Consider the following 23,078-nt stretch of genomic DNA (forward strand, 5'->3'; position numbering starts at 1 on the left):
CTAAAAGGTTAACCACTGCCCTGTACATGTCCGTACACCACAGACCCTGCTGCTGGGCTTATTGATTAGTGGTTGTGAGTGGCAATATTGTCACAGGACAGTCACAATGACACCTGTATCCATCACCTAGCCTGCATTTAACTAGCTTGAGATTGTCAGTACTAACAAGGGCTTTATTCTGAAAAAAAAAGAAAGAAATAAAACACACACACTTAGTCCCAGAGGATGCTTTGAAATAATTGCTACAACATACACCAATACACATGCAGTAGTTGGCAAAGACTATAAGGGAACAGCTTTAACAATTACTATAAGTGAAATGATAATGATTGGATGATGAGTCAGAGAGTAATCATGTTAAAGTAGCTATACTAGTTGATAGCAGTTACTTCTACTTGTAACAGAACTTCAACTTTAGTAGATACTTCATGTTAATCTGAGCCACATCATAAACAATGTACCTGACAATGTTGTCAAGGAAATATCCATACATTAATCAATGCCATGCAAGCTTTACATGCAATCACTGCCGACAATATTCAACAAACCCACACAAGACCACCCTACACTACATGGTAAAAAATAAAATCTACGGTAACATTAAACGTCAACATGCAACACACTAGACAGTTAAGGATACTCATTATATAGCAGTGAGGTGCCACTGACACTTGATGACGATGATGTTCCCATGGGAACTTCCACACCTCCATCTAGTATCCTAGTACCTGCTGGATCAGGTTGAGTGTTACCTAATCCTGTATGAGGATCACATGATCTGTGATGTAATGTTGTGCATCAATAAGATAATACAACCTTTAACACTGTGTTTTCCTTGTGGGAGTTTTGTGACATTTTCTGCATGAGTCTTCTCACATCTAAAACAACACACTCTAAGTTTATCTTACATAATTACATGACTTTTGTAATGCATTAGTATGCATGTGGGTAGTTAGGGGCTTATGGATTTTGACTATGTACAAGTGGCAGCAAAGCCGGGAGCAGGAAGCATACTGTAGACTCTCTGCTCCAATTTAATGTCTGAATAATTACACCTATAGTCTGTTATTGGGAACTGAGTTTGCATCTGATGATGATATAAAAACTGCACTGCAGAGGAAACGTGAGCATTTTCAGTGGTAATTGTGTGGCACTAAAATTCCAACAAGTAGAAGAAAAATTAGGAATTTTAAGTTGGATTAGGGATCAAAGAAAAAAAAGGTAGTTAAACAAGGGAATAGCTACAAAGTGGTGAAACAAGGAAGGTTGCCCTTACCTGCAGATATACTAGTGGACATCTAATCCCTAACCCTTCCTTGTTTCGCCACTTTTTAGCTATTTCCTTTTTCACTACCTTTTTCTTTGATCCGTAATCCAACTTTTAATTCCTAATATTTCCTTCTACTTGTCTGTATTTTTTATAACACAATTATGACAAATGAACTAGCACATACTGCATTAAAAGAAAGAATAGTGCCAAAAATGCCATTAAGTAATTTTGTATCAGAACAAAGAACAGTACAAGAGGCATCTTTGCAATCAATCCAGTCGTTACAGTGAAAGACAACACAGCTGCAGGGAAGCTGCAGCACGCTATCACAAATTGACAACTTACATTGTCAGCAAAAAGAACTGGAACACAAAGGAGGACAAAGGCAAGTCTATGATATGTGTATTGTACATACTATGGTTGGCAAAAAGGCTCATCTTGGGATGAAGCGACATCAAACAGTGAAGAAATCGAGCCCATAGCCTTATCCATTGTTGAGTTACGCTTGGCTGGAGGCATCAGTTAGTCAGTCAGTCAGTCAGCATAAAATTCTGTTAAACAGAGAATTTTAAAAATTCCATAGAAGCTTTTTGGAAGGGTTTGTGGTTGGTATGAAGACATTTTTGGGCTTACCTAACCAATACTGCCAAGCTTTCATGAAGGGAAATTGAGGCTGATTTTAGGCTGATATTTTTGGCTGGAAAAGCCCACTTCTTCATGATCCCTAATATACAGTACTGCCATACTGTATGACATGCAATCAACTTGTTTGTTAGATAGTACAATGAAACTTGTTGGCTTGTACAAAAAAAAAATGTTTAGTGCTCCCTTTAACCTCATACCCATAGCTGGTATTGCAATAGATTAAGTATGCTATACTGTGTAGCAGAGGTGTGTGATATGTTCGATTATCGAGATATCATAAAACTTATCGAGATAAGAATGATAGGTTTATTAGTCCAGGTAATAGTAAACTCTGTAAATTATTTGTATACCTTATGGTATAGGCACCTCCTGGGGGCTTCAACTCTCCTACCACTTTGGAACAGTGTTAAGACTAACATTTTCACTTTTTTATAGTCTTTAAATTGCAATTTGCTCACTTTACTGGTTAAAATAAATAATTGTTTCAGTTATTGAGATATTTTAGATAATCGAGATAAGTTCAAAGGAAATATCAAGATAAGTCTAAATTAGTCATCGCACACCTCTACTGTGTAGTGTGTACAAGTACATACGTGTGTGATAGGAATTTTAATATTTCTACACAAGCAAAGTCACTTACATGTTCCCCAATGCTACTTCACACAGTAGCACAAGACCAACATTTTTACTGCGACTTGTGAAACAATAGTTAGCAGACTAGAACACATCATATGTAACAAAACAAGTCATTACAAATTACCAAACCTTGGAGGCCATATCTATAAGACAAGGAAATGATATGAGCAATTTAAAAATAACTCATTACACTCACCAGCAAAGTACACTCCTTTCCCAAACATGTATCCAGTCTATTAAAAATAATGTTGTTACTATGGCGATGCTGACATCACTATTGGTCATGCTTACCACTGGTGCCTCTGGAGGAGCAATCCTCAGACCCTGAGATAAGATGCCGGCAAAATTGGTCGTCCGTGATCCATGCCAGAGTAGCTTCCGATTGGGCAGTTTCCTGAAGGGCTTATAGCGCTTAGATTCTCCATGTCTTTCAATGTTAAACACTTCTAATAGTTCTAGTGCATAAGAGCTGTGTGTGGGTGCATGTGTGTTGGTAACATATTCCTTGATCATCTCAAACTCATCACAGTCTTTAGACAGGACCTGAAACACAGCACCAACATGACAATTCGTCTTTCTAATCTACTAAGGTACTAGGTGATAGGTACATGTATCACACAGCATGGTATAGGGTTCCCCCCCAAATCAAAAGAATGCTCGCAAAAACACTGCAGTTAAAAAACTTTATAGCCTTCACAGAAGAGTCTTACTGTACTAATGTCAAATCCCTAAAACTTGGAAATCCTTACACAAACACCAATATTTACATCACTGAAACGAGACTTTTTGGTCTTCCTTCCTGACTACAGTCAAAATGACAGAAGCTAAACATACAGCCTCCATTTTACATCACAATAACAAACATCTTCAGTTCTCTGAACCTTACCTTTTCCTTTACCTTTCATCTTCAATTCTTCTCATGTGAGAAAACCACACCAATGTGTTGATTTTACACTTTCCTTATATATGTAGGAAACACCATCAATTGATAGAATATTAGTGCATGAAATTTATATTGCAAACAAATTTGTATGTAGCTAAATGCCACAAAATTAATTGAAATACTATTGTAAGAGAAGTAGATAGCTGCACTTGAGATGACTAAATGATCCAGCTACACTCATAATGATCAATTTTGAGAATATATTACACAGCTACCATGCCCCTTAACAATAATTCATGTAGCATACTTCTAACAGAGGTTCACTTGAAATCATCAGTGATATCTAGATACTCTATTAAACCAGTCATCCTAATACAACAGCCATGTATGATTTTTAATACAACGGTGTACTGTAGTGTGTACAGGGCATTACAAAATTTAAGGGAGTGTCAATTGGGAAAAATAATAATTTCTTCTAGTCTGCTAATGAATAACATTACAGAGGAGATCTTAATGTGATAGCTACCACTATACACATTAATACTTACTGTAATGTTTGTATTCAATTTCTCATAGTTGGCATCAATTGGGTTCTTGGTTTTATCCTCAGCTGCCTCATCTCGTAGCAAGTTGTATGCCACCTCGATCTCAAGCAAATTGTCCAACATTTCTGTCTTTGCCTACACAAGAAAACATGATGGCACACTTAATAGTTATCATACTGGAAATTTGTGAATTGTATATACTACGCATCCTCAAAGCAGCACACACACACACAAAAAAAATCTGTGGGCCATTAGACATATTGGATCTGGGGTATTCTCTGGAGATATCCTAAAACATGCTCATTCTAAACAGATGTCACAAATCAACACAAATACTCTCCAAAACGTCAATGGTGAGGGTGTTATGGCAATATTATGCATTTGTCCTCCTAAAAATACAGTCTTCACATTTTGTACATCTTACAAATTCCAGATAGCTACAATGCACACTAGCAACCCATCCTAACCTTCATTATAACATAACACTACCAGCCAGCTATGGCTAGAGGCATCACAATTTTTCCTATATCTACAGTGGAATTTCAATTATCTGGACCCCACTTACTCCAATTTTCAATCTACAGAAATGACTACTCTATTAGAGTAGTGACTGTTCTATTAGGGTGGTTGAAATACTGATATTTTTAAAAACTTTGTTATTTTAAGGTTATTTATACATAGTTTCAGAGATACAGACTTTCCAGATTTATGGACTACCCCTGGTCTCAAGGGGTTCAGAAAGCTGAAGTTCCACTGTATGATGCATGGCTTTTAATGTACCATAGAAGCTAGGTTTTCTAAACCCCAAGCAATAACATGCTTAGGTATGTGAATTGTCCATATAAATACAGCCCATTCACTGTATGCACTTATACATTCTACTCACATAGAACACACTTCTACTTCTAAATACTCCAATAGAACAGGTCTATTATGCTACCTGTTCCACCCCTAGCACAGCCCTACCTTAATAAACTCTTCATCATCCAAAAGAGGTGGTGACTGCATACCAAAGTCATGAGGTATTAGTGTGTAGAATCGATTGGAAGCATCCAACAACTTGTTTGGGTTCTTGTCCCCTTGTAACTCCTCGAGAGCTTCAGTCAACACTAGGTAGGCACTATCAATCTGTTTCCTGCTCAACTTGCCCAATGGCATCTTGTTAACATCAATCTGTGAGTTAAGAAACGACATCAATAAAAGGGACATCATGGATATATGGTGACATCTGGGTAGCCACACCATCAATTTATTGCTCATTTCAAAATGAAATAACCACATCTCAATGCACTCCCATATAATCACATAAGCACCAAGGCCTTTTCAGTTAGTATGTTCTACCTGTTACGTAGTATTACATGCAAAGAACAGTACAAGAAGTGCTTATGCTTTGGGTAAGTCCACAAACAAGTAAATTAAGTAGGGATCAGAAAGTAGTCCAACAAATAAGGGAGGTCATCAGTCACCTACACTTTCAGATAAATGTCCACTAGTATAGCTGCAGTTGTAGATGACTTCCTTTGTTTCACTACTTTATATTTCTATGATCTCTATTCAAATGCAAAATTTCCCTTGTACTTGTTGTTCTACTGAATGTTGTCACAACAAGATGACTACTTCACCTCAAATTCTAGCAGTACGTTCTTCATCCTGTCCACATCAAATATCATTTTGATGAGGTTCTGTATCTCAGGAACTAATTGTGATGTGCTCCCAGCAGTCACCATCCTATCAGCAAGATCATCATCTCCCTACAAGTGTAATGAAAACTGAACCGAGGAATAAATTATACTACACAAACTTAACATAGCTAATTTCTACGATACAACTGAGCGTACAGTGGAACCTCGGGGGACCCCACTTATCCGGATTCTCAGTTAACTGAACTACGGAAATGACTGCTGTATTATAATAGGGTAGTTGAAAATGCTGATATTTTAAAGATTATCATACAGTACGATAGTACTGGATAGTAGGAACATTGAAGGTATGGGGCGATCCGTGATATAATATAACCCAAAAACCTGCCGCGATTTTTCCTCACAATGACATGACAGTATTGGTTGGGTAAAACCAAGCCCAAAAGTGTCTTCAGATCAACCCGAAATGTTTCTGTCAAGTTGCTACAGAATTTTTTTTTTAATTATTCAATGGAATTTTCTACTGCCTTCCCGCCTGACGCCTTCAGTCAAGCGTAGCGGAAAACTGGCTACAGCTACAGCCCTAATTCTTTCGCAGAAACGTTTCTAGCCCACTTAAGAAAAAACCTTTGGTATATTGATAAACATACAATGCTTGCACTATTGTCTTACCTTTTATCCTTCTTTACCATGAGCATCAGTCAATGTTCTACCGCTGAGTGTTAATAGGCTACAGTACAGCTTGCATCTACCAGTGTATATTGCATCAAACTATTCGAATACACGTGGTCGCCGGTTGCTCCAAACTATTTGAACACATGCATATGTGACTCACTGTTGATATCAATCAGTGAGAGCAACTCACGGCAAACTTATTTATTAACAATGTTAAACTGAGTCAGGTCATCCAGGTCCCGCTTTACATATTATTCGGGTATGACCCCACGTCTAAATTAAACGTGGACATGTTACCACATGTCATAGCGTAGCCCTGCTTCTTTTGAGCTACGCCCACTTACGTAAATTACTGTCTGTAGACATATGGTAGCCACACCCATTCATCAGTCTGTAGGTATGCACGAATCCACGTCCATTATTGTCTGCAGGCTTATGTAGAGCCACGCCCACTGATAAGTTGTTATTGTATGAGTCATAATCTAGTATAATAGTGCTGTGATTAACTCTTTTAGTGACTGGTTTTGTGAAAAGTAGGCTATTTAGTGGTCATCAGCTTGCAAAAAAACTTCACAAACAAGTATAAGAAAAAATTAGGAATTTTAAGGGACAGTGTATAGTGCTGCAATAAAAAGTACTGAAACAAGCTGGATCAGAGTAGTACGTAATGTCCAAATACTGTAAAACAATAAGAAGTGAATATCCCTACTGTGCATTGAGTATAGCACAGTAGGAATATTCACTTTCTTATTGTTTTACAGTATTTGGACATTACGTACTACTCCGATCCAGCTTGTTTCAGTAATTTTCATTGCAGCACTATACACTGTCCACACTCTAATTTAAAATTCCTAATTTTTTCTTATACTTGTTTTACATACAGTTTCATAGATATGGACTTTTCAGACTTATGGACCACCCCTGGTTCCAAGGGGTTCTGATAACTGAGGTTCCACTGTATTTCATAAAGCTACAAACAATGTATGCACTTTAGAGCTCTTAACTCCACTGATTGACACCAATTCTAAATAACAGGCTTAACAATAATTGTGACCACGTTTTGGCTTTCATTGCTGTGCATGAACCAAGTAGAATGTTTTTACGATTCACTGTGTTGCTGTTACTGTAAAGCTGATTGATAGCTTGAATTGTTTTTTTCTGGTGTGTCATATATTTGGTGCACACGTACTATTAGAGTAGTTACTTTTAGGTTTCAACAAAAATTGATATATCAAAAACCTTTACCAAGAAGGTTGGGGCTATTAAGAGTAATCAAGTACTGTATAAACTCTATTACTGGTAAACCCAGTTACTGCAGCTCTCTTGGTACATGCCTATACTGCTGGAGGATTAAATTACAACTGGATCTGAGATTTTTACTGCATTTTTACGGAGGCTTCTTGCTGGATGGTACTTGCAGTACAACTTCTCCTTGTGGTCTCACCTGTCCGTAGTCAATCTCCAGAGGGTAGAACTTGTTGGGATATTTCACAAAATTCTTCACGTTACCCCACATGTTGCCCGTCTTGGACAGGTACAGCTCTTCAAACATTGCTATGGCTTCAGTGCTGATCCTACCAAAATCCTATATAAGGTAGTAGTACATATATGGTGTCAAAACTTGAATGACTACAATATAGCAAACATGTGAACACTACACACAAACTAATCAACACACATATATTAACTGTTGTTACACACTTCAAGTTTGTTCCCTCCAATAGAGGTACCAACTCGTCCCCAAGATCTGAAGAGTAAATAGCTACAAAGAAAAATTGATCAAATATGATCACAAGAATGATAAACTGTAGTACAGAGCACTGCTTAGGTGGCTTGTTGAAGTGTAAATGTGCACACTATCTACGTGCGTGTGAGTGCGAGCGAGCATGTATGCATGTACATTCATATAACTCATGCTATTACACACTTACTGGCTCTTAGCATCGGACTCTAATATCTGCAGTTTGTAGTAAGAGTTGGATCCTCTCTGGATATCCACCATCCCCAGTACAGCATTGTACACTACTCCACTGACCTCATACACGTGATGTGTCCGCTCAAGACCTGCAGCGGCCACAAGTGTACACCTCACATTATATTATGCCATCCAGTACTACATGCTATATAGACAGTATGCCACAAACGTACACACTATAAGGTACATAGAGAACTGCTGTAATAACATCACTGTGTAATACCAGGGTTGGATCCAGGAGGGTTCTGAAGTTAGTCAAGTACATGTATACTCAGGATTGATTATTGCAAGGTATCAAAGTACTCTAATAATGCAGTCAACTACAATAGTCATATATTGTATTTTTTCAAGTTACAGTGTGCATAGATTACCTGACATTTTTTCCTCACCAGTCCCCAAAATGACATCCATTTATGCAGTCTACGTTTCAAGCTTCTCTATAGCTCCACCTCTTAATTAAAGCCCCACAAAACTTTTTGGGAGTATGTTTACACAATAGAGGCATACATGGTGACATTAGGTAGGGTAGCTTAATTCCTTTAGTCTAAAACTACATATCGATTGACAGCCTTATTTACTGGGCCAGGGCCTGAAATTATGTTTTGGAAATGGTCTGATGTGGTTGGACATACTCAATAGTATTGTACAAAAACTTTCTAAAAGTGTTCAGACATCAGCCAGAAATGGTCAGAAAATGGAAGATGCCCGACCATAATTTCAGGCTCTGCTGAGCTACTTGAGGAAGTTTAAATGAACACTGTAACTACAGAGGCTCACTTGTTATGAAGCAATGAACAACAACGATCAAGTTTTCTGTGATTCAATCTTCTTGCCACCAATCGTGGGTTTACCCTCACACTAAGGGATGCAGCCAAAACTCGCCATGTAAGCAACTTTTCATTAATAAACACACAAACTATTTACATACCTTTATGAATGATCCATAACTCCATGGTGGGTACTCCTATTGACTTGCTATAAGTTCCATTCGATTTGCCATTAAATTTTGAATCAGACCATTTAAGACTCGCGTGATCAAACCATACGTATCATTTTATTCCTTATCACATTACGAGTAGAATGATGTAAATTGCATAGCCATAGGTACTACACTTCAAAAGTTACAATGCTTTGCTTACAGCCACCCGTATTCGCCTACATGTATAACAAGTATAATTTTTTTTTGAATTTTCAACTAGAGTAGGGACCATAGCACATCGGTAAAAAGTACTGAAACAAGCTGGAGTAGTGCACGATATTAAATCACAGTAAAACAATAAGAAGTGTTGTGCATTTGGTAGTTTGAGCACAGTAGGGATATAACACTTCTTAGTGATTTAATATCGTGCACTACTCCAGCTTGTTTCAGTACTTTTATCGATGTGCTATGGTCCCTACTCTAGTTGAAAATTCCAATTTTTTTTTTTGTGTACTTGTTTGGTAACTTTTTTTGTTAATAATTATTATGACTGGTGATCCCACGCATACCGCATCTGAAATGGCACAAGTATCCATTATGCTTTGTTATCAGCTATGTTCAACCCGTTACACAGCATTTCAAATCAAGAACTGTTCGAAAAGCACCTCTGCAATCCACTCATACCAAAAGAAAGAAATGGTGCCGCGCGCCCCAGTTATATCAATTATCATCTGAAAAATGAAGTATCCATTATGTTTCGTTGCCGGCTATGTTCAACCAGTTACACAGCAGTACGATTCAAGAACTGTTCAAAAAGCACCTCTGCAATCAAAATAGCCACTATGAAAAATACAGACGATTTCCATTTTGAAGGGAAGCCATCACGTGCTACCACCAAATCGACACTTTTTGCTGTCAGCAAAGATGAATGGGACACAAAGGAGGACACTGGTAAGTCCATGAAGAATGCATTGTACGTACTGCGGTATGCCAAAAGGCACCTCTTGGGCCAAAGTGATGTCGAACAGTGAAAAAATCAAGCCCGTAGCCTTAGCCGTTATCGAGTTACGCTTGTCTGAATGCATCAGTCAGTCAGTAGAAAATATTCCATAGCAACTTGTTGAAAGTGTTTCGGGTTGATCTGAAAGCTTGTTTGGGCTTAGTTTTACCTAACCAATACTGCCTCATCATCTGGGAAAATTGAGGTTGATTTTTGGGTGATGTTATTTCGTGGGCCACGCCTACTCCTTTGTGGTCCCTACTATACAGTACGATAAAAATAAGGTAATCTGTCTAAAACCAGCTAATGGCATTTATATACCATATATGACCGTATTAAAGCCGGGCTCAAATACACGCAGGGGCTCAAATATACGCCAGGTACAGCTAGGGGACTGTCATAATAAACACCGGGGCTCATTTAAACGCCGGGGTGCTAATGATATGCACTGAAAGGAGTTCTAAACTCGCATCAGCAGCTAACTATACAGTGATGTCTGGTCATCAGTGTTATGTCTTATCTTGTTCGACTATGCCTTCTCTTCTGGTGATGGCCATAGCGTATTTATCGTGGTCATTGTCATCTTTCCGCCCGACTTCCAATGTTTCTTCCAGCAGAGGAGTCCAAATGGGTTTATGTACGTGATGGGCTATGGATTTCGTATTTCGTAGGTACTTGTACTGGCACCTGTCATTCTCAACGAGTGGCTAGTAAAAAATAAACGCCCGGGTCCAAATTAATGCTGGTCTCGTTTAAACGCCGGGTCAAAAATGATTTATAGGAAATAAACGCCCGGGCTTCTATACGGTCATATACGGTACAAAGTGACCCAGCCTCCTAATGTAGTCACCTGCTTAATTTTTTTAAAAATTCAGCAATCATTTTAAGGCTTCCTATTCACTAACAAGTAGAAGGAAATATTAGGAATTTTAAGTTGGATGATCAAAGAAAAATAGTGAAACAAGGGAATAGCTAAAAGTGGTGAAGTCTATAACCATGACAGGTATAGCCAACCTTCCCTGTTTCACCACTTTTTAGTTTTTCCCTGGTTTCAACTACCCAAATCCAACTTAAAATTCTTAATGTTTCTTTCTACTTGTTGATTATCTTTTTTTAAATAACATAGTTATGAACCAGTGCATACTGCATTAAATGAAAAGAATGGCACCAAGAATGCCATAAAAGTAATTTTGCATCAAAACGCACCCCAACAATCAATAACGTAACAGAAAGGGAGGTAGCCATTATGCTTTGTTTTCAGCTATGCTTTGCCCATTACACAGCGTTATACAAACAAAGAACAGTACGAGAAGTGTCTCTGCAATCAATCCAGTTACTACACAATAGTCAACACAGCCACATCGTGCTATCCTGAACTGACACCTTGCATTGTTAGCGAAAAGAACTGCAACACAAAGGAAGACAAAGGCAAGTTCATGATGCGCGGATTGTACATACTGCGGTTGGCGAAGACACATTTTGGGATGAAGTGACATCAAACAGTGAAGAAATCAAGCCCTGGTCAAGTTATGCTTACATCAGTTAGTCAGTCAGTATAAAATAGAGAATTTTAAAAATTCCATAGAAATTCTTTGGAAGGGTTGGGGTTGGTCTGAAGACATTCTTGGGCTTGGCTGTGCCTAACCAATGCTGCCAAGCTGTCATGAGGGGAAATTGAGGTTGGTTTTAGGATAATATTTTTGGCTGGAAAAGCCCAGTTGTTAATGATCCCTAATATACAGTACTGTATGAGTCCAACACAGAAACCAAACAGATAATATTTGTGATTTATTTTAGTGATGAACAGTTTCCTTATACAGTACTAACAAGGTCACCTGATTCAGGATCTACAACAGCTCCACCCTTCACAGCAAACTTCTTGACTCTTGAGAACTCTGGACCTGCAGCAAAGAGCAAATATGGTAAGCAGAAAACCAAATTCATTGCAATTAACCACATTTCTAATATATAAGAACATGACATATGCTAGTTTATTTTTTATTTTTGCTTCAAGATCACAAGTATTCATTGCAGTTAGGCATTAACACTTACCAAAAGACTTGCCAAATGATTTGCCAGATGACTTGAACTTCGATTTCTCCTCCTTGACCTGTCCGCCAAACTTGTCCATGGACTTCACTTTCTACAGGAAATAAACATACCAGGAGATTGTTTGCCTTATCACACACACAGAGATAGCACACTACATGTGTTACACACCTGCTATAAGCAACTCAACCAACTAAGACAGATTCTGGAATGTGCCTTTTATGCAAAACAAAGGCTATGAACTAATGGCAATGCATCTGCTGTACCAGAAATGAAATTCACTGCATGTTGGGACCACAAATAAAAAGGTTAAGCAGAACACACATAATTTAAAAGCAACACCATAAAAACATAAAAGAACACAAATGCTTTTGAAATTCACAAATACCCTCTAATAGAACACACAGCTTTACAGAGGTTATAGCAAGTGGTTTCAATTAAATATTTGAAAGCACATGTGACCTGATTTTAAATATATATGTGTGCCCTCTTTACATATTGCTGCACAGTACAAAGAGGTACAGTAGGACCTCAATTATCCAAACAGTATAAGTGATTGCTCTATTAGAGTATTTCATCACGTTCTATTAGAGTAAGTGTATGTTCTATTAGAGTAGTTGAACAGAACTCTCTATATAACTAAATGGGCTTCATTTATCCAAACAAATTCACATATCTGAACACTTTTATGGTTTAACTGGCACAGGTGTTCTGATAATGGAGGTTCACCTGTATAGCAGTTAAGTATTCAATGGATCGTAGTCTGTTACTTACTGGCTGTTTGTAGATTCATTTCAGCTGTGTCTCAGCATGAATACAGCTACATATAATACTGTTGCTAGAGTACATAAATTTCAGGTACTGTTGAACATTACAGGTAATGGAAGGAGAAAGAAATGGAGGTTAAGGATAAGTAAAGTTCCAGGCTCAGATTGAGGTTCTCTGTCAACAATTGTGACAGTCCCAGAAAGCATCCAGCCAACTGCAGGTATTTGGTTAATTTGCGATCACATTACACTCACCCTTACACAAAGGTGTGTGTTATATTAGAGTGGTTGTCAATTTTAGTTTAAAACAAATAAACCAGCTGACTTGTACGTAACCATAGTACACCAAAATACGTTGACAACATGTTTACAGAATCTGTATACCTAAATGCACACCTTGATAAGAACACTTGTCCATGGACCCATTTGTACTATTGGTATACATATACACACATTTAGACCTCTGAAATCAGGACACCTCTCTACTAAGGACACAATGATCATCAGGGACCTTCAGGGCACCTCACTACTACTACTACTGACAACATTTCTCATAACATACACTTTGTCCCCAAGATGACAACAAGTGATCCAAGATGGGCACCAACTTTCCTTTCTCCTTCACTCCAGTGATGAAGCTCTCCCCCACGACAGGTATCTGTTTCTCTTCCAACTGAGCCAGTGTTCTCTCCGACAGCTTTTCTAAGGAGTCATCACCATCCGGGATAATACACAGTCCAACTTTGTAGTTAATTGTGGTTGTAATTGTGCCCCCCAACTCTGTAATCATTTCAGTCAGGCCTTTCTTGGTGGACTTCGGTTTGCCTTGTAGCAGAAAGTTGAATGATGCTAATGGCAACCTAGAAACACAAGACATACACAAAGTATGTTATATGTCAATGAGAAGTACAATACTAAAATAACTTACGATGAGGTAGAGGGGGCCACATCATTTCCATCTATCTTGCTACTGCTACTTGCTGAGGCTGCACCATCAGTTGAATCATTTGAAGGATTGGGGAGTTGTGTTGGTGAAAAGTAGCGCTCACGTGGCTTAAATCTGAACGAGTTCCTTAAGAAACAGTGTAAACACCCAACATCAGCATAGATCTTTAAATACAGTGTTACAGTAATAAATACCCTAATTAATACCCACTAGTCTCCATGGTTACAGATAGGAAGAGTACACTAACTAAGCATGAAACTTTCAGACATCCTATCTTCCCATTTAACCAAGGTACAAAACAGCATAAGACGTTATATTGCTCCCTGCTTGCAAATAAGTTCATGTAAAGTACAAGTAGGTATACCGTCAGACATCAAAGGTCTCAAGTAATAATACAAGTTTTCTGATTAGCAAAGTTAACTCATTTATATCAAGCTATTCAAATACTCTAATAGAATATACCGTTCACCCACATACTCGTATCAAAATACTCTAATTGAGCAGTCGCCAGTACCACATAGTAAGTTTGGTGAATTTGGCAAGTGAGTGAAGCAAAAAATCTGCCAAATCATTTGTCCAACTAATCTGTACTGCTGTAAAGATTTAACAAACCTTTTCTCAAATATGTTTTCCTTACCATTCAAGACCAATTGAGATACTTACTACAAAAAGTTACTACTTTTAACACTATGATATAAAATACACTGCCCTTTACTGAACATGTGTGAGACTGGGACAGATATATCATTACATTCTAAGTGTGGACAGTCAGAATCTTTGTACCAAAACACATAAAAATCCCAGACCCAGTACATGATCCCAACCAAGTACCTAAATGAGCTACATAGCCTGGAATGCCTTACTTTAACAACAAGTCTAGTAGCAAAATTGTCAAATATAGTTCTCATCAACTCAACCACATATATCACTACACTTCCACTATACAGAGTTGCATACAAGTATGGATGGTCCTCTTGGAGGTCATCAGGAATGTGCCACGCCTTCCTGTCAGGTGATCTTGTCCAGTAGGTACACTTGGTCCAGGCAGTCAAGTTGCCTGTACAACAATAGCAGTGACCTCTGAAAAAAAGAAGAAGCCCAGAATCAATCAGATTGTGCACAGATATAACTATCATTTAATTGATCCTTCATCATTTTGGTCAAGTCTCCTACAGCAATTTAAATTAACAACATTTTTTATCCTTAATTAATTTTAGCATTTTTTTGCAAACTTGGATAAAAATGTATATGGACATTTTGGAAACAATTACCAAGATGTCATGGCTGCTTATCAGGTCAGTTTATGAACTAAAGGATCTTAACTGATAGGTGTCCTCAAGTGTCCACATCAATGTACAAAGCTGTGTGCTCTATTAGAGTTTTTCATTTCACCCTGGCAGAGGTATATACACAAGTTTTTGAACAGTTCACTACAGTCATTGAATCACCCACTACAGTCATTGAATCACCCACTACAGTCATTGAATCACACTATACAACTCTACTCACATGTATGCCAGCTGTCCGCCACACTCAGGGCACGGCCTGAGGGCACCAAATGCCATCCCATCACTACAACGATCTAACATCTGGTGAAACAAACACACAAACTCCTTACACCACATACAGACAAGTGCAAGCAAAACAGCAAGAAATGAAACTAATCACAGTACCCCCTCATAAGCTATTCAGATGTAAAATTTGAAATCTTTCCTTGTACTTGTTTGCTTACTTTTTTGTAATGACATAATTCATCACTGGTGAACCATCACATACCACATCAAAGGAAAGAATGGTGCCATATACACTAAAAATTAATTCTGACTATATTATGGAACTGAGAAGTGACCATTCTGCCTCACTTTCAGCTATGTTCTACCTTCTATACAGTGTTTTAAAAAAAGTGAAAACCAGTATGAGTAGTGCCTCTGCAATCGCATGAAAATTAAAAGCACTGAAACCATGGTGTGTTACCATGAATCAACACCAACACGTTAGTGGAGAAAAATGGAACACAAAGGAGGACAAAGGTAATTCCATGATGCATGCATTGTAGCTGTTGCAATCAGCGAAAAAGCATGTCTTGGGCCAAAGCAACATCAAACAACGAAGAAATTTACTTCATACCTTTAACCCTTAAACCCATGTAGTCCAGAAAACTGGATTTAAACTTAATAAATATGCATGCCTTGCACAAATTGCTGTAACTTTCGAAGCGTCCATCCTATGACTATGATCCTTATGTCATTTTACTTGTGATGTAACAAGGGTTAAAATGATACCTAGGGTTTTACCCTAACACTAAATGGTGAGGCCAAACCTAGCTGTGAAAATAAACTTTTCGGTAAGGAAACAAACAAACCCTTTACATACCTTTATAGAAATGGTTGATAACTCAATGGTGGTTGCTCCTATCACCTTACAACAACTTCCATTCGATTCGTCGGTAAATTTTCTATCAGACCATATATGACTCACATTAGTAAACCCACAATTGAAATTAAACATGTGACAAGAATTTTGAAACACGGAGACACCACTCGTCGCTGTTCATCACTTCATAACAAGTAGGCCACTGTAGTTACAGTGTTCATTTAACCTTCTCCAAGTAGCCCAGTGAATAGGCCTTTAATTGATGTATATTTGTAGGCTTTAAAAGTTACCCCGCCTAGTGTCGCCATGCATGCTCACATTGCGTAAACATGCATTCCCCAAAAAGTTCTTAGGGTTAACTATAGTCAAGTTATGGTTGGCTGAAGGCATCAGTTAGTTAGTCAGTTAATTGGCAAAACATTCTGTTAAATAAAATCTTAAAATTTGTTAGAAGAGTTTGGGGGTGACCCTGAATTAAGTCATTTATGGGCTTAGCTATACCGCCCTACCTAACAAACGGTGAAATTGTACCAATGATTATACAAATGTAACAATTAAGAGTCCTTGTCTTTAGGCCTTATCAACTTAACTTGCACCCTGCAATGGGTCCCCTTGTCTACAGTTCTTAGTTTGCTATTATAGACTGTACCTTGCTCTCCCCTGATGGAACACCTTGGCGGTTAGCCTCAAGTAATGTTCGCAGACCGCTGGTCTTTAGTGAACGACTCAGCCCATCACGAATCTTCCAAACAAGGCCATTCTGCTCCTACAAGTCAATGATAACATGCAACATGCCACAAGCAAGAATTTCTGACCTTCAACTTTTTCTCATCTTCAAGTTCACTGGCTGATTTGCTCTTCTTGGCAGCTGGAGCAGTTTCCTCAGGAACCGCAATACGTTTGCGACTACAAACCAAGACACATGCTATGCTACAAGGTCTCCTCTATACAGTAAAACCTCAAGAAAAAGACCTTGGGATGTCTCTAGTAGTGAGGTTCTTATTTCAGAGGTGTCCAGTGTAAATGGGACCATTGGTAAATGTCCTGATTATCAATGTGTCAACATTTCAGGGCATCTTTCACACAATACCAATTAATAAATAATGCTAGCTAAAGTCACTACATATTTAAGAACCACAATAGCGAATTAGTTCTCAGGGTTGGAACTTTCTACCAAAATACAACTATAAATTAAACAAGGGGTGTGTGTGTGTGTGTGTGTGTGTGTGTGTGTGTGTGCGTGCGTGCGTGCGTGCGCACGCACACATTAAAACTTTTAATATTGCATAGATAAACTGAAGGCTTGGTAGATATTGTCTGCATACCAACATTGGTAACTTTTAACTCCCCCATCAAAAATTAAGGTACTAGCTAACCTTTTTGCTTTCTTAGTCACACTGCCACCTAGTTTCTGTGTCAATATTTCCCTGTCAGGTTTCTTCAGCTTACTGAAGCCTGTGAGGTGGTTGGCAGTGATCCCTGATACGCCAAGGTGAAACATGGCCTGGATGAAGCAGTCAACGTGATGCCAACGAGGCATTAGACCAATGGCAGCTGCTACATGTCCATACTCTGCTGCATCTGGCTCCACCATTTTGGCAATACGGACTTCATCCTAGTAAGGAATATAGCATGGATATGAGTGTTTAGTAAGAGTCAGCAACTATTTGTATAGCTATAGTATGTTCACGTTGAGCTGAATCCTGAAAAACAGCTAAAAATTAAAAGTGGATTTTTTCTCAACAGAGTTCACATTTCTGCCAACCAGATGATTATTGGTAACAGCAAAGGTGTCAACAACAGACACGTACGGTTTGGCTCCATTACAAGTTCAGGAAAGGGGTCTAATGGACACTGTAATTATATGGCTTCTCCATAGGAATTGTATTGTGAAAAATTTGATTGGCCATAAATATTATGTCAAACATTTGAACAACAAGATTTTGAAATATTTTTAGCGGGTCAAGCAGTACTACAAATGAGCCAAATTTCAAGATCATGTGTAATTGCATCCATGTGTTTTTAAATGTTTTTGAGGATTCAGCTCAACGCAAACGTACTATAGAATTTATCCTTTCTATGCTTGTCTGTTACACAGATTTGCAACATGCATATGGTGTACCTATAATGTATGGCACACACACACACATTGGGTTTTGTTGTGGTACATTTTACTTGTATCAATAAAGATTTTTCTACCCAAAGGATAAATACTGTAAAGTAGCCAAATAAATTTTCAGCTCTACCTACCTTAATCTACCATTGAAATCAATCTCACTAAAATTGGTAAGTTGACTACAACACCTAGTCTGGCGCCGCCCACCCCTTCGTAAAAAGTAAGGGTCTGGTGAAATACAGTTACTAAATCATTTCTACCGCCCAGATTCGGAGGTAGCCAATTAATGCGTGCCAATGACGTTCATACATAAATCGCCTTGGCAACACAATGCGTTTGTTTGGCAATCATCTGATGTCACAAGCAGTAAGTGCACTATCTAATTGAAGAAATGATTTGGTATTTGTATTTCCCCAGACCCTTACTTTTTGCGAAGGGGTGGGCGGTGCCAGACTATACAACACCATGGTCCCATTTAACATGCATACACAGAAATGTGTACATGCACAAATACTAACTATTTCAATCTTCTCGTCACATCCACGACACGTGGCTCGGCTGGACTTGGAGTACTCCACCTGAAGGTCAGCCATTTCCTGAACAGCTGATCCCTTAGGTTCAGCAGCAGCACCACCACCCAAGGTCCCACCCCCACCAGTACAGTGACCTTCTATCTTTTTCTGGTCATCCCACCGCAGTGAGTCAAAATGGGCCACATCTGAGGTTGCTTTGACACGAAACTTCTTGAAAAAGCAACTGAAATGATACCAGTTAGGCACCTGTCAACAGTGAAAGACTAAAATAGTTGATACGTACAACTAATGACTTACTTTTCCATCAAAATGAGACGACTACAGAAAATAATTTAAAAAATACTTATGATCAGCGTGATAAAACGTGCCCAAACCACTGACCTGCACCATGTGTGCCATACGTAGAATATCCTTCGATATCAATCCCTTGCATGCCTTACAAGATGCCCTGCCGGACTTAGCGTACTCCGCACGATAGGGAAGTTCTTGGCTCGCCATTGCGCGTATAAAACGTTTCGCGGGTTTAGCTACAAATACCACGTGATCACAACAGTGCACTTTAATTAGAGTTACTGCAGATAGCTGGTGGTAACAGTAGCTTGCTCCTACAACCTTAAAGCATGCATCAACAACAAACTTTCTTAGTAGTAGTAGCAGTAGTATAGTGTGTGAAACATTTGACATAAAAATTACACATCGCACATATACACACACAATAAAGTCATTAGGAATCTCTGACATCACCTCAATCAAATAACCCTATTAAAAAATCACAGCATTATAACATGTCACCCACACCCACAACGCATTATGGCAGTGGAGACTTACCAAATCCCATGTCATCATCTGATTCTTCCTCAGATTCCTCTTTCTTCTCTTCCTTCTTTTCTTCTTCTTTAGCAGCTTCTTCGCCTCCAGTAGCAGTGGCACCACCTCCTCCAGATGAAGCCACTGCCACCCCGGAACCAACATTGCTGATCAATGCACCAATATCCTTTCCTGTAAAAGCAAAATTAATACTATCATTTAAACAATGAGAACATACAGGACTACATGCAAAAATAATATGCTGAAGTTATTAACCTTTCAAGGCACGAGCAAACAGGCTGGGCCAAACTGGTTCAACGTTTACGTTGGCTGTCTTAATCAGCGTGGTAATTCTGTCCGCCTGTAGAGTAACATATAATATCAAAAATTATGCGACCAATTTCTTTCACTTACCGTCACTTCGATGCCGTCATCGTAAAGGATGAGGGCGCTGTAGACACAAGCGAGTTCTGAAGTCGACATTTTCCCTTCTACTGTATGATATAGTGTACGTCGCCGATAAAGGCCTTAGCAACAAGGAACAATACACCTATATCACTTGATATTTCTGACTATGGCGCAAGATGGCCTAACACGTGCTCTCAAATGCGCGCTATTTAGAACACAACGGGTATGGTGTCCTATAAATAGAATTAAACCTATTGTTCTACATACAATGTTTTTTTCTTTTGTGTGGGGCGGGCCCCGAATAAAGTGGTCTGGGCACGAGACTACTATATACAATCATAGATTATAGAGAGAATCTATGATACAATGAGCGTACTTCTAGCTTGGTATGGTAGACAGCTGAGTACAAGACCCAACATCACCAATGCAACTACCACAGGTGAGTTTGTGTAATACATGAAGTGTAATCTGCTTATCAGGTCTGGAAATCACCTGCCTCTGGCTCACCCATTCCGATGTCGTTTAGCACTTTTGTTCAATGCAAAGCCACTTATTTTCGTGCTCTGGTGTTTGGAGGTGTACCTGCTGTTTTGGAGCCAGTCGGCGTGTGTGTCGTAATGATGATAAGAGACCATCATTGATTCCTTGGTCACGGGGCTTACTCTAGTCCCGCCTCCAGACTAGGCTTACCCTTGCTCTGGGACTTTACCTGTTCAGACACCCTGGCCCCATCTAATTTATCTACTCTTGTAAGTGGTGCCAGCCGGCTGGCAAACTCTGCAGAGTCAGCTAAGTTTAGAAAGTATTCTCTGATTCCATCATTTCACTTCTCCCCTCTATGTGTTGAGACCCTGGGTGCTTGGGGACCATGTGCACGCTCATTAGTGAGGCAGATAGGTTCCCAGGCAATGGAAGAGTCTGATGATAATAGGGCAACCCAATTTTTAATTCAGAAGGTTGCTATTGATGGCAATGCTGCTTTGCACAGGATTGGCTCTCTGCCCACTGTTTGAGCATGAAGACCTTTTCTTCTATTGTTGATTTATATTATCTTTAAAAATTTTTTTAAAAAAACACAAATTCACCTGCAAAAAACCACAAACTCACCTGTGGTAGTTTGCTGATTTTTGCAACTAAAAAAAAGCTATAGAAGCCTCTCTTTTTTTAAATCTGGCAGTGCTGCTTATTAGCAGTGCTTTTTTGCCGTATGATATTTTTTTTCATTTGTAACTTCTTCATAGCAGAGATACTCTCATTAAGGTAAAGCAATCAGGCTTGGCAACTATCGATATATCTGTCAGTATTTTAGTTTACACCAGCAGTAAGGTCAGCATGAAAATTGAATGGGCTAGTATCATTAATGACCATTCGTCTCTCTGCAACCGATCCAGCCGCTCCCCATCTGTGGTACTTCAGTTTCATCTGTGGGTTGATGCTGTCTGTAGCTGGTTGCTGTCCACATCAGCAATGTTAGCGTGTAGTTCAGGCATGACACATAACAGTACAGCATTGTGGCAATAATTTAGTGTTGAGTGTGTGGTATGATTGCTTTGTGTTTATGTTTGGGTTTGTATCTCCCCTATAAAACTAACAAAAAGAGGAACTGCGTTGCTTCAGTGGTTGTTTCAGCTCGGAATTACTGCCTAAATTAAAGCTAGTATACACTGAACTCATACCACAAGCTCACTATATATTTTGCTGTATGTAGGTGTGCTGTTTGCCCTTGGAGATGTAATTGCACAGAAGTTAATTGAGAAACAAAAGAAACTCGACTGGGGAAGGTCTGCCCGTTTTGGGTTAGTTGGATTCTGTTTTGCGGTAAGTGTGATCTTAACAACTGAGTGGTTAGACAGTGTAAATAGGGTCCTGTTATTGGTGGATGGTACAGATTACTAGACCGAGTAATCACATCTACTGGACCAACAAGTAAGATGGCTACCTCTTATTTACATGCATTAATACCTCTGTCTCCATGGCTACCTCTTGTCTTCAACAGCTGCATTGAAGAAAGTGCTTTGTGATCAGGTTAGTTGACAGTGTGACATACATGTAATTTTGCTTTTATTTATTTAGTGTCTGTTTGCACCCTGCATCTATGTTGCACTATTACCGCTTATTGGAGTGTCAAAAGGTCTTTTTACTACTCAAGAATTAAAGCAACAGCTGACAAAAGTATGATGTATTTAAGATGTACTAGTTAACCTTATGTTGTTAACAGGATTACAAGCATGTTCTGATCAATAATTGGAAGGTAAATTGATACTTGTAATCTTACTTGATGTGATAGCTCATTACAGATCTGGCCAGCTGTGCAGCTTGCTAATTTCTATTTTGTGCCTCTTCACTTCAGGTGAGCATGTTCACTAGTGCCAAAATATTGAAAGGCCAAAATGCAGGGCTGCTCGCAGAAAGGGGAACTGGGGCAAATACCTGGCCTTTTCTGTTGTACTGTTAGGTCTATTTTTTTGATTGCCCATCCCTCCAATTGATGCATGTAATAACAGCAATGGGTCTTGAAACATTCAATCAAGAAGCTTGGATCACAATGATGTTAATCAAGCACCATAGTCAACATGATTTATGGCACTTGAGTATACTGAAGTGGTTGATAAGAGATTTTGTCAATCAAGCTTCTTGATCCCAGTCACAAGTATTTCAGTAGTATAGATATTTACAGGCGTGAATCTTGTGTAGAGAATTAGATAAATCATATCACTGTTTCTTATTTTCAGATTAGTTGTGGTGAACATCGTAGCACTAGGATGGAACACATACCTATCATGGGTTGCTCATCAATAAGATGTTTTAACCTTGCATGGTTTTAACAATCTTTTTTTTTTAAGTGTATACGTATGTGCAAGAGTTTAACTCTTAGTATGTTTTTTTTTTTA

General features: G+C 38.7%; 3 protein-coding genes across 4 annotated transcripts; 1 reads left to right on the plus strand and 2 right to left on the minus strand.

The window, feature by feature from the left end:
- Positions 1 to 212: 212 nt before the first annotated feature.
- Positions 213 to 19,509, minus strand: LOC136249895 (poly [ADP-ribose] polymerase 1-like). Of its 2 annotated transcripts, XM_066042027.1 has the most exons (25): positions 19,354 to 19,509; positions 19,270 to 19,290; positions 18,958 to 19,218; positions 17,700 to 17,938; positions 17,139 to 17,229; positions 16,973 to 17,089; positions 15,460 to 15,539; positions 14,908 to 15,030; positions 13,933 to 14,076; positions 13,567 to 13,864; positions 12,241 to 12,331; positions 12,024 to 12,089; positions 8,226 to 8,358; positions 7,996 to 8,056; positions 7,739 to 7,879; positions 5,602 to 5,730; positions 4,946 to 5,152; positions 3,983 to 4,114; positions 2,843 to 3,094; positions 2,748 to 2,784; positions 2,681 to 2,694; positions 2,556 to 2,632; positions 817 to 878; positions 641 to 758; positions 213 to 461 (listed from the first exon to the last, which is right to left on the minus strand). In XM_066042027.1, exons 1-25 carry the CDS (start codon positions 19,468 to 19,470, stop codon positions 392 to 394), a joined length of 3,081 nt encoding a protein of 1,026 aa, XP_065898099.1. In that variant the 5' UTR covers positions 19,471 to 19,509; the 3' UTR covers positions 213 to 391. The 2 variants fall into 2 exon arrangements, with proteins under 2 accessions (XP_065898099.1, XP_065898100.1); XM_066042028.1 differs by lacking the exon at positions 3,983 to 4,114.
- Positions 19,510 to 19,609: 100 nt separating this feature from the next.
- On the minus strand, positions 19,610 to 20,418 carry LOC136249897 (large ribosomal subunit protein P1-like). Its single transcript, XM_066042030.1, has 4 exons — positions 20,194 to 20,418; positions 20,056 to 20,140; positions 19,801 to 19,971; positions 19,610 to 19,731 (listed from the first exon to the last, which is right to left on the minus strand). The coding sequence occupies exons 1-4, from the start codon at positions 20,260 to 20,262 to the stop codon at positions 19,718 to 19,720; spliced, it is 339 nt and encodes a 112-aa protein (XP_065898102.1). The 5' UTR covers positions 20,263 to 20,418; the 3' UTR covers positions 19,610 to 19,717.
- A 29-nt stretch (positions 20,419 to 20,447) lies between these two features.
- On the plus strand, positions 20,448 to 23,075 carry LOC136249896 (protein Mpv17-like). Its single transcript, XM_066042029.1, has 8 exons — positions 20,448 to 20,626; positions 21,896 to 22,005; positions 22,050 to 22,113; positions 22,184 to 22,212; positions 22,261 to 22,359; positions 22,406 to 22,438; positions 22,485 to 22,537; positions 22,920 to 23,075. The coding sequence occupies exons 1-8, from the start codon at positions 20,554 to 20,556 to the stop codon at positions 22,984 to 22,986; spliced, it is 528 nt and encodes a 175-aa protein (XP_065898101.1). The 5' UTR covers positions 20,448 to 20,553; the 3' UTR covers positions 22,987 to 23,075.
- The last annotated feature ends 3 nt before the right edge of the window (positions 23,076 to 23,078 follow it).

This window comes from Dysidea avara, chromosome 3 (genome assembly GCF_963678975.1).
Source record: "Dysidea avara chromosome 3, odDysAvar1.4, whole genome shotgun sequence".
Classification (NCBI taxonomy): Eukaryota; Metazoa; Porifera; class Demospongiae; order Dictyoceratida; family Dysideidae; genus Dysidea; species Dysidea avara.

Coding starts and splice junctions, on each gene's coding strand:
- LOC136249895 (XM_066042027.1), bottom strand. CDS start 19,470: ATGGCGAGCCAAGAACTTCCCTATCGTGCGGAGTACGCTAAGTCCGGC. Junction 19,291..19,353: donor GTATGGCACACATGGTGCAG/GTCAGTGGTTTG, acceptor TATTTTCTGTAG/TCGTCTCATTTTGATGGAAA. Junction 5,731..7,738: donor TGGAGATTGACTACGGACAG/GTGAGACCACAA, acceptor TTACACTTGTAG/GGAGATGATGATCTTGCTGA.
- LOC136249897 (XM_066042030.1), bottom strand. CDS start 20,262: ATGTCGACTTCAGAACTCGCTTGTGTCTACAGCGCCCTCATCCTTTAC. Junction 20,141..20,193: donor ATGACGGCATCGAAGTGACG/GTAAGTGAAAGA, acceptor GTTACTCTACAG/GCGGACAGAATTACCACGCT. Junction 19,972..20,055: donor GTTTGCTCGTGCCTTGAAAG/GTTAATAACTTC, acceptor TTGCTTTTACAG/GAAAGGATATTGGTGCATTG.
- LOC136249896 (XM_066042029.1), top strand. CDS start 20,554: ATGAGCGTACTTCTAGCTTGGTATGGTAGACAGCTGAGTACAAGACCC. Junction 22,114..22,183: donor CACATCTACTGGACCAACAA/GTAAGATGGCTA, acceptor TGTCTTCAACAG/CTGCATTGAAGAAAGTGCTT. Junction 22,439..22,484: donor TTCTGATCAATAATTGGAAG/GTAAATTGATAC, acceptor AGCTCATTACAG/ATCTGGCCAGCTGTGCAGCT.